This window comes from Pipistrellus kuhlii, unplaced genomic scaffold (genome assembly GCF_014108245.1).
Source record: "Pipistrellus kuhlii isolate mPipKuh1 unplaced genomic scaffold, mPipKuh1.p scaffold_m20_p_4, whole genome shotgun sequence".
NCBI lineage: Eukaryota > Metazoa > Chordata > Mammalia > Chiroptera > Vespertilionidae > Pipistrellus > Pipistrellus kuhlii.
The window spans coordinates 79,222,197-79,240,010 of NW_023425540.1; the positions used below are offsets into that span (position 1 = coordinate 79,222,197).

The following is a 17,814-nucleotide window of genomic DNA, read 5'->3' on the forward strand; positions in this document are numbered from 1 at the left end:
CCAAGACTCAGAAAGATTGAATTCACTTGTCTTGAGATCATACAGATAGCAGGGGATGGAGATAGGATAAACATCCAGGTCAGCTGACAGCACATGGCCTTATGTGTGTGCTGGTGGAGTGAGTGATGATGTAGAAAATGCCAGCTGTGGAACCATCGTGCACATTTGGGGGGACAGCAGCCATTCCTAACTGATTCTGCTTGCTTGAGGCTAACATTTAAATGAGTGAGAATTTCATCAGGCACCACCCTTAGGCCGCTGGGGAGGGGTCTAGAAAGTCTTAGATCAAGAAGAAACGGGATTACAAAGGAATTAGAAGGCCGGGATCTTCCAGCTAATGCAGGCAGCTGGTTCCTCCTCCAGGCTTAGAGCAAAGACAATTTGTAAAGCCTCGGCTCTCTCACCAGCCAGAGAGAGCCCATCTGGTGATGGGACCACGCAGGCTATAGTGGCCATGGGGGGGGGGGGGGGTTGTGCTCTTGTGTGATTGGTTTTCAACCCCTGGGGTCAACTGCTTATGCAACACTCTGGCCCACCTCGCCAGTGAGGCAGCTGGGCAGAGCAGAAATCATGATAGTCAATTGGGCCTATGTTCAAATACTGCCTAACCTACCAAGCTCTGTGACCTTGGGCGAGTCATTCAAACCCATGGCATCTCAGTGTCCATCTCCACACTACCCCCGGGGGCACTGTGAGGACTGGCATGGCAGGACCGAAGCAGAACGTGACAGCAGCTCAGCATCTGGCCGAGTGCTGACGACCCTGGATTTTGGTTCTGATGTGCATGCCCGGTTATGGTCTTTTCTCCCTTCTGGGTCCTCATCCAGACGAAGCAGACAAGGACTTAGGCTGAAGAAGAATGAGCGGGGAGAGCTTTGGTCCAGACCTGCCCAGTGGGAACAGTAAGACCTGTGTGTGAGGAGCTCAGGTCTCCTTTTGTTTTTCCCAGGGATGAACAAAGCATGGGTTTGGATCCTGGCTCTGATCCCCACGGGCTGTGAGACACCGGGTAAACTCCTGAACTTTCTCAGGCTTAGTCTCTTCATCTTAAAATGGGATGTGGTGAGAGTATCTGCCCTGTGGAGGTGTGGTGGCATCTGATGACACATGGAGATCTCTTGGCCAGGACCTCCCAGTGGCAGGAACTCACAAAATGCTAGCTGACATCAGCTCCTGAAACAGGGAAGATCTTGAAGGGCTTCCCCAGGCATCTATTTGGAGAATCCTTTACTGGCCACTCTCCATGCTGGGCAATGACTCAGGGTAGCAATAAGGGGGAGGAAGGAAATGAATATAATAATTTAAAAATCTATAGTTCCCACCTACCCACCCCATAGCCGGACCTTAACCCTGTCTATGAGGCCTCGTGCTTATCCAGGTTTCTTCTCTCATCAATGAAAGGAGCAGAAACATCCCTCCCTTATCCCACTTGGCCTTTAAAAGCATGGGGTCCTTCCAGATTGCCCTTGAGAGCAATCTTCCCAGGGAGTGAAATGTGAGGGGGAGGCAGGGGAAGAATGACAGACTCACAATCCCATCACCCACGCTGTGGACCACCCTGGCTCACACCCAAATTCCCAGGATGCACCTAGAGCACCCAGTGGCTCTTGGCCACTGGGGACAAGCACCATACATGAAGAATTGCTCTCCAGAGAAGCAAATATGTTCAATGAACTGGGTAGGAAGGTGCCCAGCGTTGGAAATGTTCATCCACAGACACATAGCTAGCAGTTGCTGAGAGGAAGGGGAACTAGGAGGAGGCAGTTAGGAAAAAATACCTACAAAATGCAATGCATGGCCAGTCTGGGCTCTGGTGAAACCATTTGGCTTTGGATGTTTCTAAACTCAGTATCCACACTCTCCTATTACCTTAACAGCAGTGTAACTCTCCTGTGGAAGCATTTCTGCCCCCGACACAAAGGTAAGGCCCATGAGGACAGGATATATATATATATGTATATGTATATGTATATATGTATATGTATATGTATATGTATATGTATATGTATATGTATATGTATATGTATATGTATATATATGATTGATTTTTTTACAGAGAGGAAAGGAGAGAGATAGAGAATTAGAAACATCGATGAGAGAGAAACATCTTGCACACTCCTTACTGGGGATGTGCCTGCAACCAAGGTACATGCCCTTGACCAGAATCGAAACCTGGGACTCTTCAGTCCGAAGGCCAATGCTCTATCCACTGAGCCAAACTGATTAGGGCAAGGAGGACAGGAGTTTTCAATTGGTTTTGTTCACTACTCCATCTTCAACACCAAGATCTGCGCTGCTCCATAGGCTATTTGTTTAAATTAAAATCAACTGTACCAGGCCGGCATGGCTGAATGGTCGCAGTTAGATTCCAGGTCAGGGCACGTGCCTGGATTTCGAGCTTGATCCCCAGCAGGGGGTGTGCAGGAGGCAGCCCCTCAATGATTCTCTCTCATCCTTGATGCTTCTCCCTTCCTATCTGAAATCAATAAAAATGTATTTTTAAAAATCAAATTCACTTTAAAACGTAGTGCCTCTGTCCCACAAAGCATGTTTCCAGCTCCCCATAGCCACGTGGTGCGGGCGGCTCCTGCACTGAATGGAATGTTCTGTTGCCACAGTCAGCTCTGTGGGACAGCTCTGATCCGAAGCATCACCCAGTGCCCAGTAGGCTCTCAAGGTGGTAAATGAATAAATGAATGACCAACACACTTTACTCTCTGTTGGCCTAAGGATGGACATAGGACTCAAGATAAAAGCACCCAATTCTTTTCCCCAGAACTTCATTTTTCCCTCTCAGCAATGAAAGCATGAAAATGACAGGCAAACAGACAACTGGGCTGCGATGTTTTTAAGCCACACAGTGGCATCTCGTGGGCGAAACAGACATGTCATTCCTGCCTTTTGTTCTGCCACCTTTTGCCCTGGTTAAGTGAACTGCCTCCATCCTTCCAGAAACCTCCTTCCTTATCTCTGTCAGCCAAGACAGTGTTCTAAACCGATAGGACCACTTTCTGAGGTACCAGGGTGCTTCTCAACCGGGTCCTGTGAGGACTGTATGGACGCCAGCCCCACTCGGCTCTTCCGGGGACACTCTGGGTCAGCCCTCCCCTCCACTAGGCCAGGAGAGCGGCCCACCCTCAGCTCAGGCGACAAAGAGCAGCCGGCCAGAGGGGCCACCTGTGCTCCCGCAAAGACAGGAGTGTACATGTCAGGCTGAAAAATAACAGGGCTGAGGAAATGACTATTTTGCTACGAGATGCAAACAAAACTGTTAATGGAATAACTACTGGCATTTTCCCCCATTTCCTCATGAACCACAGCCTGAGCAGATCCACCCTCTCCGACTCGAACATTCTCTGGGTGGAGCTTTCCTTAGACGGTGTCACACCAGGGTTTTGGGGTCTCGGGAAAGAATAAAAGTGGTTGGATGCTGAGAATGTGGCCAGCAAGGGAGAGGGTCACACCCAAAGACCTGGTGTTGGGGCCACAGCTTTGACTTCCTGTGAGGTACTGAAGCACATTTCCATCGTAGCATTCCCCTTGCGATTTATTACTGTCATCCAAGTGAAGGATGTCTGTGTCTCCCCCAGGCCAGTGGTTTTCAACCCCAACCATATTCCCATCACCTGGAAAGCTTTAAAACATACACATAGATCCTTGTCTCCCACAAGGAGTTTATATTTAACCGGCCTGCAGTGGAGTTCTGATGTTTTAAGGGAACACAGCACCTTTCTCAGGGTGCTGTGCTCCCATAGAGGGAACCCTGTCTGCTTGGCTGCCTGCTCTGCCCCTGGAGATGAGTGATGGTAGGTGCTCAGGAAGTGAAGGCTGAATGGAGGCACTGGATAGCACAGCACCACCCCAGCATGAGGCCAGAGGATGGTGTCTTTGCCAGAACTGCCTCCAGAGGGGGCTACTGATCCCCCCCCCCCCCCCCCCCCCACACACACACACACAGCTGGGGACCTAGGACAGCACCACGCCTCCCAAGTGTGTCTTGCACTCAAGGGTGATGGCAGGCTGTACTGGATTGAAGGGAATCCCCCCCTCCTAAAATTCACATCCCCCAGGCACCTCAGCAGGCACCTTTTTGGGAAACAGGAACTTTGCAATTAGTTAAGATGGGGTCCTGCCAGATTAGGGTGAGCCCTAAACCCAACAACTGCTGTTTTTATGAGAAGGTCATGTCAGGAGAGGCAAACGTAAGACAGAGGGGCCAAAGGAAGATGGAGGGAGATGGGAGTGACACAGCTACAAGTCAAGGAACGCCAGGATTGAGGGCAACCACCAGAAACGAGGAAGAGGCCAAGGAAGGATTCTCTCCAGAATCTTCAGAGGGAGCACGGCCCTAACAACACCTTGATCTCAGGCTTCAGAGCTGTGAGAAACTACATTGTGGTCTTAAGCCTATGGTCATGTTCTCCTGCAGCCACAGGAAACTGAGGCAGAGGCTAAGGGCACTGGGAGAGGAGTCTGCTGGGCAGAAGATGACTCGCAGGGCTGGTAAGTCCCCAATGTCCTTCTCCAAATTCGTCTTCCCTACTCCTCACCTCCATCGCTCTGCCCCACCTGACCTCCCTTCTCTTTAGCTCCGGGAACGTGCTGGGCTCTGCCCTGCCTCAGGGACCTTGCACATGCTGCTCCCCTTTGCCTGGTACCCCCACCCTTTTTTTCATAGTGAGCCCCATTTCCAGTCTTGGCTTAAACATCCCTGTCTAAGGGCATCTTCTCTGCCCTGGCCGCACTCCTAACTGTAGAAACCCTTCTTATTCTCCACTGTGACGCCCTGGCGTGATTTTATGAATATGGCCTCCATTTCTCCCTCGGACGGTGAGTTCTCTCAGTGAATGAGCAGGTCTTTCCCTGCTGCATCTCCCAGTACCCAGCCCAGTGCCTGGCCCTCGGTTTGTGCTCAACATACACTCAGCAAGTGAACAGCACACCTGCTTGGGTAAATACATGATTATGGGCTGCCCGCTGCTCTCAGGGGGGCTGGGGCCAATGCTTTCCCCAGTGGCTGGGGAGAAGCTCGAGTCCGTTTTCAGGGTCTGCCAAAGCTCTGTCCTCCCGGGGGCTCTGAGGGCCCCGGAGTGAAGCAATGAGGTCTGGCTTGGCCAGAGATGGAGAGGGCCCCCAGGAGATGCACATGAGAAAAAGGTCAGGGGTAGAATTAGAACGTGCAGGCCCTGGGGCTGGCGAGGTGGAGGGCACACGGGCTTCCAGCACCAGTGAACAGGCTAACGGAGGGTCCCACTCAGCGGAGGGCAATGAGGAGGAGCTGATGTGGGTTGGAGAGAAGTTTCAGAGGAATCCTTTGAGAGCCTGGTCCTGTGGGGAGACAATTCCCTGTAGCTACCCTAGTGGTTGTGGAGAGAAAGCTCTGTTGTTTCAGGAGTTTATGCTCCTTAAAAAGAACAAGCACCTCACACCCCTTAGGAGGGCTACTGTCAAAAACACGTGAAAATAATGTGCGGATGATGGAACCCTGGGCACAGCTGGTGGGAATGTGAAGGGGTGGTGCAGTGCTGTGGAAAACAGTCTGGAGAGTCCACCAAAAAAACCCCCACAAAGAATTACAGTGTGAGCCAGCAATTCTACTTCTGAGTGTACAGCCCAAAGGACTGAGAGCAGAGAGGCGAGGAGCTACCCGCTTCCACATGCTCATAGCAGCATTAACCATGTAGCCAAGACGTGGAAGCAACCCAAGTAACCACTGGTGATGGGTGAGCACGGAGCAAAGGTGGCCTACTCCTACAACAAGAATAGTATTCAGACTTAAAAGGGAAGGAATTTCTTACGTTCTATGACATGGAGGACAATACATCATGTTAAGCAAAACAAGCCGGGCACAAAGAGACAAACACCATGTGATTTCACTTAATGAGGAACTTAGAGTAGTCAATGAGACAGGAAGTAGAACCATGGTTGCCAGGGGGTGGGGGAGGGACATGGGGCTTGTTTGATGGGTAGACTTTCACTTTTCCAAGATGAAGAGCTCTGGAGATTGGTTACACAGCAGTGTGAATGCACTTTGCATTACTGAACCATACACATAAACAGTTAAGATGCTCAAGGTTGTTATGTCTATTTTCCCACAATTAAAAACAAAAGGACAAAAGGCTTTCACAGTCCCTTCCCGAACCCTCAGGTTGTCCCCTTCTGCCTCCCTGCTCAGTGCTCCTGACCTGCTCCCCAAACTGTTGCCCCAGGTCACTGGGCCATCTTGGCTCTCTGGGTTCTGTGAATCAGCCCTGCTCTGCCAGTCTCCTGGATGAGGCCCGATTCATGCAGGTATGGAGTCATGGTCCCCAAACAGAAGGTGGCTGTCTGGCTCTGTGTGATTGAAGGCTAACCACCCGCTCTGCTTGGACTCAGGACACCTGCCTCTGCCAGGAGGCTGGAGAGGAGAGGGGACCCTCTGGGCACAATTCTGGGGTCAGCAAGCACCCCCTTCCTCACTGGCCTCCCCACTGGAGCCCCCTCCCAGGGTAGCCAACATGATCTCTCCAGACTGCAAATGGGAGTACTGCCCGCTAAAACCACACTAATCATGGGCTATGGTTTCAACCACCAACAGGTAACCTAAAGTCTCCGAGGGGCTAGCCTCGACCCATCTCACTGCTAGTCAGGAACCCCTTGCTCTTTGAGTTTCAGCCACGTTAGCCTTTTTTCAGCTCCTCGTACATGTGAAGGGCTGTCTTCCCACAGGGCCCTTGCCCATGCCACCCCCTTTCTTGGAACACTCTCCTGGGACCCCTCACACTTCCGCTGGTGAACTCCTACCCCTCTTACTCATCCCAGTTCCCATGCTGCCTCCTGAGGGAGGCCGTTCCAGGCCCCAGGCTAAGGGAGTCTCACTTGCAAAGTGCTCTTAGACCCCTCCTTCCTTTCCTCTAGACCAGGGGTCTTCAAACTTCTCTCATTATGAGAATCACCTGGTGGAGTTGTTAAAACACAGATTCCCGGATCCCAACTATAAGAAGTGCTATCAGGAATCTGTGTTTTAACACCTCCACCAGGTGATTCTCATAATGAGAGAAGTTTGAAGACCCCTGCACTAGACCACTTTGTGATGACACGTTCCCTCCTGTGACCATTCTGATTGATGTCAGTCTCCCCCACATTCATAACAGTGGCTGTCACATAGACAGTGCTTACCGGGGCTGAGCACCTTACATACGTCAGCTCATGTCATCCTTGAGCAACCATATGGGTGATACTGTGCTATCTCCGTTTTACAGATGAGGGGACCAAGGTACCAAGACATGGAGTGATTTTTCTCAAGTCCAAGTTTGCACGGCGAGTACACAGAAGAGCTGGGATTGACCCCAGGTGGCCTGACCTGAGTCTGCGCACTTGACCATGATGAGGAGGGCAAGGACTGGTTGTGCTTTCCCTCACTGTTGAATGCCTGGTACTTAGTGAACGAATGGAGTCAGTAGGAGCCCCATCCCCCAAACTCATCTGTGGAAGTAGAGCATGGTCTTCAGCTGGGCACCAGGGGCCTGAGCTCTTTCCTACCCAACACCCCCCCAGACCGCCTTCAGAGGGGCTTGGATGGTGAAGGAAGAAAGAGGAGGAAAGGAGAAGCTTACACCTCAACCTTATCTTCCATCTTCCCATCTTCAACCCCAAAACTGCCTCACCTAACTGGAATCATGGGAAGAGGCAGGCAGAGGAGGACCAGGCTGAATGGGAAAGGTCACAGCCTCTTTTGGGTATGACACCCCCACCCTAGCCCCAACATCATCAGGGCTCAGTCAACAAGAGTCCCAAGCTCCATGCTGTATGGAATTCCATGAGATGCAGACATATCTTTAATCAGATGAGATCCTTGACTCAGGGCACATGGCATCATCCAAGCTAGCCAAGAGACAGAGTTTTTTTTTAGGGGGGGGCTCTTAAGAATTCCAGGCCTATCTGTTCAGGGAAGGCTAAACAAACAGTGGTATATCTATACAATGGAATAGCATTTGGCCATGAAAAGGAATGACGTGCCGATACATGCTACAACGTGAATAACCATGAAAACAGTTCCAAGTGAAAGAAGTCTGTCACAAAATGTCACATCCTGTCTGATTCCATTCATATGAAATATCCAACATCAGCAAACCCAGGAGACAGATGAGTGGTTGACAGGGGCTGGTGGGGGAAGTGGGGGATGTGAATGGCAAGGGATTGCTTCATAAGCACAGGGCTTCCCTAGTGGGGAGATGAAGTGATTAGGAACCAGATGGAGGTGATGGTTGCACACCATTGAGCATGTACTAAAGGCCACTGGATCAAACCATTGGTTAATTATATGGTCAGTGAATTTTACCTCAATTTTAAAAAAAGATCCTGATTCTATCACTTACTGGCTACATCATTGTGCCTTAGTTTCCCCATCTGAAAAATGGGGGTAGCAAAAGTATACTTCACAGGGTCACTGTGAGGACTATGTTAAATATTTACATAGAAAAATGCCAGGGGGTATTAAGTGCTATACATGCACTTGCTATATATGGTTGGCTACTGACAAAGGAATTCCGTGACCCACTCAAGAAACCCTAAGCCAACTAAAGGAATGCAAAGTAAGGGAGAGGCTGATGCCTGAGTATCCGTACCAGGTAATTTAACTTCCAATCCTAGGGTAACATGCTAAATATTACCAAAAGCTTGGCTTTCTTGCAAAGTTTCCTGGAGGTTCTGTTTCAACACTAACCTCTTTACACTTTCTTACATAGAAGTTTTTGTGTGGGAAATGAAATTTAAGACAAAACTTGTGTTAAAGGCCTCTGTGGCAGGTCTAGGACATAGTAGGTACAAAGCAAATGTTTGCTGGATGCGGGTGAGCCTCGCCTGATCAGTCCCATACACACGCTGGTCTCTGGAGAAGCTCGGCCACCTGCTTCCTGTCTATGAGCTGGCGCTTCCTGGCGAGGCTCCACAGAACTGCTCTGAGCTCTGGTCTGGGTGGTAGCTCCAGACAGTAGCTTAGGTCCACAGTCAAGTGTAACGTAAATGTCCACATGGTGAGCGCGGGTGGGTCAGAAATAGTAGGCCCTGGGTTTAGCTGAAAATTTAAATACTATTTCCCCTGTCATATGCGTGTGCGTGCGCTCCCTCTCCCCCTCTCTCTCTCTCTCTCTCTCTCTCTCTCTCTCTCTCTCTCTCTCTCGCACGCACATCACAAACAGCATGTGAGCTCTGGAGGGGCCAAGGACATACTGAGCCTTCCTCCCTTTGCACTGCATTTAGCCCCAAGACACAGGGCCTGGTGAAGGTGGACACTGGCCTCCCCTAAGCAACAGTGCAGACTGCTTCTGGTTTCATGCCTTCCTGTGGTCCATGTAACTAACGCATGCCAGAGCCATTTCCTGCCTTACTGAGTAGAATATATTGAATAAAAGCATGTCCTCTGATGATTCAAGACCTCACAAGGTCTCCGTGTTTGAAAATATCCTGTTTCATCCATGCACCGGATACAGCACCAGCTCCAACCGTAGCCCGCATGGGCCAGGCGGGCTGGTTAGCCCCAGAGCGGAGGACCCGAATTCCTGAACGCACTTAGCGTGCATGTTCCAAATGCAGAAATAGTCCGCATGTGGACAAACGAGGTGCTTCTGTCCTGCTTTCCCTTGGAACATTGGCCTTTACAGTCTAACACTGCTTTTTTGACTGCTGAAAGAGATTTGAGCTCAAGAAATATTGCATCAGTCTTTTCACGATGAACGGAAACCCAAAAGCAGTTCAGTTGATGACTGAGCCCAGCCTGTGGTGCCCACACTATCCCATCGCCACACCAGTAACAGTCTGCGTCTACCAAGCACTTTCTATATGTCAGGCACCGTGTCAAGCCCTTGACACGCAACGTTTCCTTTCATTGTCCTAACCTCCCTATGAAATAGGCACTGAGACTGGGCCATTTCTCAGGTACAAGCTAAAGCAGCCTTTGCTGAGCCGGAGATGGAAGAAGTCGTGGTTTGGGAAGCTACAGATGGAGTGGCAGATGGGAAGTGAAGGCCTATCAGAGTTGCCCAGGATAAAACCATTGGTCTGCAAAACTCATATGTTTTTGTGTGGGGCAACTTTGTGAAAACAACAGCAAGAGGAAGCAGCAGTGCCTGATGCATGACATGCCTCTGGCCACCAGGCTGGCAAAGCACAGTGGACAGAAGAACTGGGGGAGGGGGCACGGAAATGAGAACAGAGAAAGACAGAGAGACAGAGACGCAGAGACCCAGAGCGTGAAGCTAAAAAGTTAGAAATATGATGACTCTCTTCCCCGAATCCCCAAATAGGTGGGGCACACAGTCTAAGGAAGGACTTCTGGGCCCCTCAGATATGAGGCTCAGCCTCACACACAACGGAATTGACTGTGGACATTGACTGGGCGCTTTCTAAGTGCTCAACACTCTGCTGGTTGCATTGCTACAATCTGATCTCACAAAGACTGAATTTACTTCTGATGGTTTTAGTTCTGCCAGTGAAGTGGCAGAACTCAGACTCAAACCTTGGCCACCTGCCGAGAGTCGGAGCACTCATCCTCTTGGAAGCTGAAATGCTAGAAATTCTGATAACCGGGCAGAGCAGCCTTAGTTAAGTGGTGATGGTTGGTTATGGTGTCAACTTGCAAGTCAACACAAAGCCTCTAGAGGGCAGTCTCCAGACCTGGCATGAATCTCCTGGGAAGGTCCAGGGGCCTGGCCACACCTAACTGATCTCAAGAGGTCTCTGGCCGAGTTCCGCCACCTAACCTAGGCTGAAATGATCTCTAGGGCCTCCCCGGGAGGCCTGGAAGAAAGTGTGGTAATCTTGATTCTAGCTAGTCAGACTCGGGGACAATAGGTGACCTTTCCTCATGAGATTTCCTGCTGCCAGGTGGTGCAATCACATGCCTGCCCAGCCTGGAGTTTGAGGAGCTGCTATGCTCTCTAGGCGGCCTGGGGCCATCCCTCCACTCTGGGCCAGCTGACATCCCCAGGAACCAACTTCAAGCAGAAAGAATACCAACTTTAGGGCCAGACAGAACTGGTTCTAATCCCCAGCCTGCCATGTATTCTGTACAGCTTGCCTTTCAATAAAGCAGGTTTGCTTTGAGGACTGAAGGAAGCACCTCCCGCATCAGCAGCTACACACGTTAGGATATTTCTGAACTCAGCCCTTCCTTGGAAGATGGAGGAGAATGTTCTAACTCATCTTGCCCTGTCCCTTGCTAACTCACCTCTCCTCGTTCTTTTATTACACTCTGTTTCAATTTCTCTAACGCATCCAGTTCACCTTTCACCCAAGTCTTATCCAGGCTGTCCTTTCTCCCAGGAACTGAGAGTGATGCTGCCCTGAGGGAAACAGCAACTGGGGATGTTTGTGGTTGTCACGGTGCCCGGGGTGGGGAGGAGCATCTGGTGGGTGGAGGCCAGGGATACTGCTAAACACCCTACAGTGCCCAGGACAGCCCCATCAGCATGGAATGCTCCAGCCCATTATGCCAATAGTGCCCAGGTTGGGAAATCCTAGACTAGAATGACTTTTCTCTCATTTGCTTGCCAATCTTTTTTTTTTTTTTAATCCTCCCCTGAGGCTAAGTTTATTGATTTTGGAGAGAGAGGAAGGGAGAAAGAGTGAGAGAGAAACATCAATGGTTGCCTCCTGCATTCGCCCCAACCAGGAATCCAATCTAAAGCCCATTGGTGTATAGGATAATGCTCTAACCAACCAAGCCACCTGGTCAGAGCTGATAATCCCTTCTTACCCCCAGGTCTCAACTCAAAACTGCACATTCAAAGGCCTGTCTGATGTCCTGATTTTGCCCCTTAGCGCTCTGACCATCTGCTGCTTCCTCTTGATGGCCCTGTCACACCTTGCATGATGCCTCTTTTACATGATAATTTGATTCCTTCTAGGGTACCACCAGGTAGGGGCTGTGTGGCTTTTATTCACTAAATGCCCAAATGATGCGTAGCATGGTAATTGCTTAATAAACCTTGAATGAATGTTTGAATGAATAAGTAAATAAAAACCTGCCAGTGATGTTTTAAAATCACTTTTTCCCCCCTGCTATCCTTCAAACAAAAGAAAATAACCCCTATCATCTTTCTCAGGTTCAAGGGTGTCAGGTACATTTTGCCTAAAATGAGCAAAGACTGTGCCTCCCCCAGGTCTCCTCCCAAGTCCAGGGTCCCCTGGCAGATGATGGGATGCCACCAAGCCTAGAACTAAAAAGGTGGTCACTTTAAATAGAGGCCTTCCTTCCACGCCTGTGTCTCATCTAGATTCTCACTCAAAACCCAAACTCCGGGGCATGTGTGGCCTCGCTATTTAATGACTTAGGAGTGACTGCTGAATGTTTTAGATGTCATAATCATATTGATGTTATGTTCAAAGAGAGATATATACTGGAATGTTTATAGATACGATTTGAAGATGCCTTGGAAATGGTTCACGGGGCGGAGAGAGCGGTAAGGGAGGAAGAGACATGAGCACAGACATTACCAGCCTGTCACGAATTGATTATCTTTGAAACCGGGTGATGTATAAGTAGGGGTTCCTTATATTAGTCTCGGCACTCTTGTGCACATTTGAAAATCGCCCTGATAAAAGAGTGAGTGAGTTCTTTTAAGATCCCTTCATTTCTGGGAATGCTGTTCAGTGTCCTCAAGGCATCAGGAGGAGGAAGACCCTCTGCTTCACACACTGTCCCCCTCCCCGTCCACTCACTTCTGCCTCTCAGCCTCCTCAATAAATCAGGATGGAAGACATGGCTGAGCATAGAGCTGCCGTCTTATTAGGAAATAGACCTCAGCCCTAGACGGTTTGGCTCAGTGGATAGAGCATCGGCCTGCAGACTGAAGGGTCCCAGGTTCAATTCCAGCCAAGGGCATGTGCCCGGGTTGTGGGCTCGATCCCCAGTGGGGGTCATGCAGGGAGCAGCCAATCAATGATTCTCTCTCATCATTGATGGTTCTTTCTCTTTCTCCCTCTCCCTCAATGAAATCAATAAAAGAAATATATTTTTTAAAAAAGAAATAGACTTCATTTTCCTTGCCCTTTTCCTTTGTAGTCTCTGGAGGGGTTTTCTTTGCTTATGGTCTATTTTACGGAGCAGATCTGTGCTCAGGGACCTTCCTGTAGCATCTCCACCACCTCGGGGCTGCAGACTGCGGGCTGCTCTATCTGCCCCACGCGACCGTGGCCAAGCAGGCGGCAGGCTGAGTGGGAAGACCGAGAGAAGCTCAAAATCTGTAGTTTCACATGAAACTTCCCAATTAAAACATGCAGACAATCAATTTGCTTGTTAAAATTTGTTAGGAGCCAAAGCATAAAATCCAAGACACCCAAGGTCCTCGGATAGCCCAAAGACACCCACATATCTGTGACTGTCCCTGAACTGTCGCACCGATCCTCTTTCCCCCCTCTCTGCCCCTCCTGGTTTAACTCTGATGCCACACCTTCTCCTCCTCTGCTCAGAACATACCAGCGGTTCCCATCTTGCTTGCATGACAGCCAAATTCTGGAATCTCTACAATCTCACCCCGAGTTGCTCTCTGCTCTTCTGTCTCTTACTCCCCTACGCTTCACTTAGTCTGTTCCAGCCACACTGAGCCCCACTGTTCCTTGGACACACCAGGTGTGTTTCCACCCCAGGGCTCTGCACCTTCTGTTCCCTGTTCCAGGACCACTTTCCCTGCCTGAGCGACTCATTCCTCTTTCCTTTTCCATTCCACCCAGTGAGGGCAGTCCTGGTCACGCTGGTTAAAATTCCAACTCTCCCCTGTGTCCTCTTGGCTTTGCTTTTCCCGTGCACCATTTGACTTATTTGTTATTTGTCTCCCTGACTTGACTGGAAGCTCCATGTGGGGAAGGGTGACAGTCGCTTTAGTGTTTCCTCAAACAGAGCGGGAAAAACTGCATATGCAACAAATATCTGTTGAATGAATGAATGCGTGAATGTGAAAATGATGCTCAGGTCCAGTGTGGATCCTATGCTGAGGCATCTGTGAAGGCAGCGCATGAGCAGACGCTGCTCTGCAGAGGAGGTAAAACGCTAAGACCAGAAAGGGTGGGAGGGAGTGGGACCTCGGCGCAGGCCGCTGGGGCTGAGGGCCGCCTTACCTGATGGGGTAGTCGGCAGCGCTGAGGTTGATAAAGAAGTCCCAGGGCCAGTCGGCCATCTCCAGCAGGTCCCGCATGCTCTGCAGGTAGGTGGCCAGGAGGCTGGCGCCGCCCCAGATGGTGGCCATCCGCCAGGGCGTGACGCGGACGTTGCCGTACTGCCGGGCGAACTGGAGCACTTGGCGGTGCAGGTAGTTGGAGCGCTTTGTCCCAGGAGAGAAAGGGGTGACGTTCAGCAGCCCAGAAAACACCCAGACATGCCCCTTGCCCCTTCTCTGTCCCTTCCCTTCTAGGTGGCTGGGTTGGGTTTCTGAATGTTGCCCAGTAGCTGATTCGGGTTGGGGGCATTCTTTCTACGTGGCCATTCGAACATTTATTATTGTTTACATTTTACGTTAGTTATTTTAGGTGCAGATTCCCCGGCCCCATCCTCTGACCTACGGGTCACTAGGAGCCCGGGGCTCTGCATTTGTATACAGATGGAGGCATGAGGTCTGAGGATAGCAAGCGGTGAAATACGGCTGTATCGAAGCCTGAGGGGTATTGTGAGGAGTGGAATGTCTCCATCCCCCTCTCACAGGCCCGCCAGAAGCAGATCCTTTGCCTCTTGAGTAAGGACGTAATCATGTCACACTCCAGGCAAAGAGAAACCCCTGGGACAAGATAGTTCAGGGGTCAGCAGGCGTGCTGCGGGGGTTTTATAAATAAAGTTTTATTGGACACCGCCACACACATTCATTACTCATTTACGTGTTGTTTATGGCTGCTTTCACATGACAACAGCAGAGCTGAGCAGCTGCGACAGAGCGGGTATGGCCTTCAAGCCTAAAATCTTTCTATATGGCCCTTCATAGGAAAAGCGTGCCTACGCCTGGGATAGCTCTCCTCACAGAGCGGCAGGCAGTGTACTGGGCAGTGGGACAGTGAGGAAAAGAGGGAAGAAACCAGTATTTATGGAGACTGTCATAAACACTCACACACACACACACACACACACACACACACACACACACACGTTCTAGGAGAGGTCGCTGCTCAGCCTATTCGCCTTCCCTGAAAGGGAGGCTGGCTTGCAGAGGGGCAGAGGGACCCGCAGAGAAAGGCCAGCGGGAGGTGACCGGCCGGGGGCTCACCTTGTCCACGTGGATGTAGTAGAAGTGGTCTTTGTGGTAGATGGCCTTGAACATGCGCTGCAGCTGCCGGGAGGCGCGGCCATGCACCACCAGGACGAAAGCGATCCGGACCGGGTTGGCCAGCATGTACTCCACGGAGTCCTCGTCCCACTGGACGTTCTTGTTGGCTTTGCCTGAGGAAAACCGGAAAGATCGCAGAGGTGGGTGAGGCTCAGCGGCTCCTGTCGGGGGCAGGTTCTCTGATGCTTCGTCTTGTGTGACTGGGCCGGGGCACCACAGTCACACTGGGCCCTGAAACCTGGTTCAGCATAACCAAGCGTGTCCTGGACCCTTATGCTTTCCTGGTGCAATAGGAGTGGGGGGACTGTGAGGTGCTTATGTCACAATTTCCGTCCCCAAGGAGCTTTAAAGAGCTGATGGAGACACAGGTACACATATTAAACTATCGAACAGGAGGAGATAAGAGGCATAAGGGATGCATCTCTGAACCACAGAGGAGGAGAAGTTACCTCTGAGCTGGAAAATTTAAGATACCTGTCTTACCCATCCGTCCAAGTCTATTCTCCTGTTTCCTCTGAAAAGCATCCATTCAAAAATAAAAAAAATAAAAAAATGGCGGTGAGAACAGGTAACAGGAGATCTACCTTCTTATCAAAATTTTAAGAGCTCTGTAGAGTCTTGTCAATTACAAACACAATGCTGTACAGAAGGTCTTTAGAACTTATTCCTCTTGCATAGCGAAAAGTCTCAGCCAGTATTTTGAGAGGCATCACCCCCTCTCCTCCAATCTCAGTCCACATGGATGAGGAGGACCTCCCTCCATTATCAAATTCAGGGGCATTCACAGAATTTTGGCTTGGCTAGTTCAAACACTGCATCTCCCTGGCCATAGTTTGCATGATGCAGAGGTAAGCATGTAACCCAACCAAGCTAATTAGCTCCAAACAGAATTCTACACTTCTGTTGAGACAACTAAATAAGAGATGCTCATTTTTTTGGTGCACACAAAACTGGGGGGTCCTAAAAGCACATTTGTCCCCACATGGAGGCTGCCTGAGAGGGCCCAACACAGAAGCAGCACTGCCGAGTGAGGGAGAGGGCTAGAGCCCGAGGACCCGCTGGAGCTCCTACATCAGCCAGCTGGAGATGGGCCACCGTCAGCCACATCCTAGTTTTCTTTGCAAGCCTGGATCCTACACCAGACCCATCTGGATAAATGGCTCCAGATGTTTTGTTTTTGGTCCCAGATGCAGCTCAGAGAGGCTGTTTTCCCCTGCAAACACACCAGGGGCAAGGTTTCAAGGAGAAACACAGCCACTGGCTTAGTAGTTCATTACAATTCCAGCTGGAGATCTCCCGGCTTTCTTCAGCCTGATTCCCTTTGAGTCTAACCTGATTTCTTGTGGGTTCGAGGTTAATGGGACCAGAACCATTGTCAGGGCATTCACGGCATGTATCCCAGAATGTCAATGGGGAAAGCGGAGAACTGGGAGTGTGTAGCCTGGAGGTCGGGAGATTGGGAGCCTGTCCGCTGCCACCAGAAAGCGGAAGGAACAAGGCACCTTCTACGTAGTTCCAGAAGACAGGAGGAGATGAGCATGGCTAATGTTCAAGTCACACGGCCCAGCCTCCACACCTACGTGATCTGCTTCCTGCAGACCTGGGTGCCTTGATTGGCAGGCTCTGCTACTACTACTTACCTCGCCCCCGGACCCTTTTCTATCTTTACTTGAGGTGTTTGTCTCAGCGCCTTTTCACGGGCTATTCTTGCTCCTGGAACACCCTTTCCTTAGCTCTTTACATGGCTGCTTCTTCCTGTCATTAGTTCACAGATCAATAAAAGACCACCTCACCCTGCCCCCAGCAAGGTGACTCTCCTTCACCTCACCCTATTTCAGTTTCCTGCATAGCATTTAGCACTGCCTGAAATCGTTTATTCATTTACTTGTTTATTGTTTAAATATTCCACTAGAACATAAACTACAAGAGATGAGGGACCATTTAGCCTCGTGTGTCATTAAATACACAACACGATGGCACACCGTATTCTTGGTGGAAAAAAGAAGTTACAGGAGGGTGTGTTTGGTTCAGTGCCATAATAATAGCAATAGAGTTTGCTGAGCACTGATCAGCCCTTGCCATTCATTATTTCATGTAACCCTCATAACAACCCTGCACCATGACATTATTTCCATTTTGCAAATGTGGAAACCACAGCTTAGAGAGGCCAAGGGATTTATTTGTTCAAGGTCACACTGCTTTAATTAGTTCAGCTGAGATTCAAACCCAGGTCTGTTTTCAGAGTCTAAGCCCTTACCTACTAATATATACTACATCACCATACCCAGAATTTGGGAAAGTTTACAATTTTTCTTGTTAGTTAATGAAAATACCTTTGAGTTACTACAGGTAAATAGGCATGCATTTGAGGACTATCAGAGGCACTGCAGGGCAGATTGCTGTATCATGTGAAAAGCTGACTCTAGTCTTCGTTATGGGCACATGTTTCCTTCCTTCCATCCATCCATCCATTCATCTATCCATCCAGTCATCTATCCATCCAGTCATCTATCCATCCATCCAAATC

The 17,814-nt window shown here is 49.9% G+C and overlaps 1 protein-coding gene across 1 annotated transcript in view; it reads right to left on the reverse strand.

The window, feature by feature from the left end:
* Positions 1-17,814, reverse strand: part of XYLT1 (xylosyltransferase 1) — a 306,552-nt gene that overhangs the window by 58,290 nt on the left and 230,448 nt on the right. Inside the window, exons 4-5 of the mRNA XM_045571260.1 lie at positions 15,228-15,400; positions 14,095-14,297 (exon numbers count right to left, since the gene is read on the reverse strand). Of these exons, the coding sequence (XP_045427216.1) occupies positions 14,095-14,297; positions 15,228-15,400 (376 nt within the window). The remainder of the gene's footprint in view (positions 1-14,094; positions 14,298-15,227; positions 15,401-17,814) is intronic.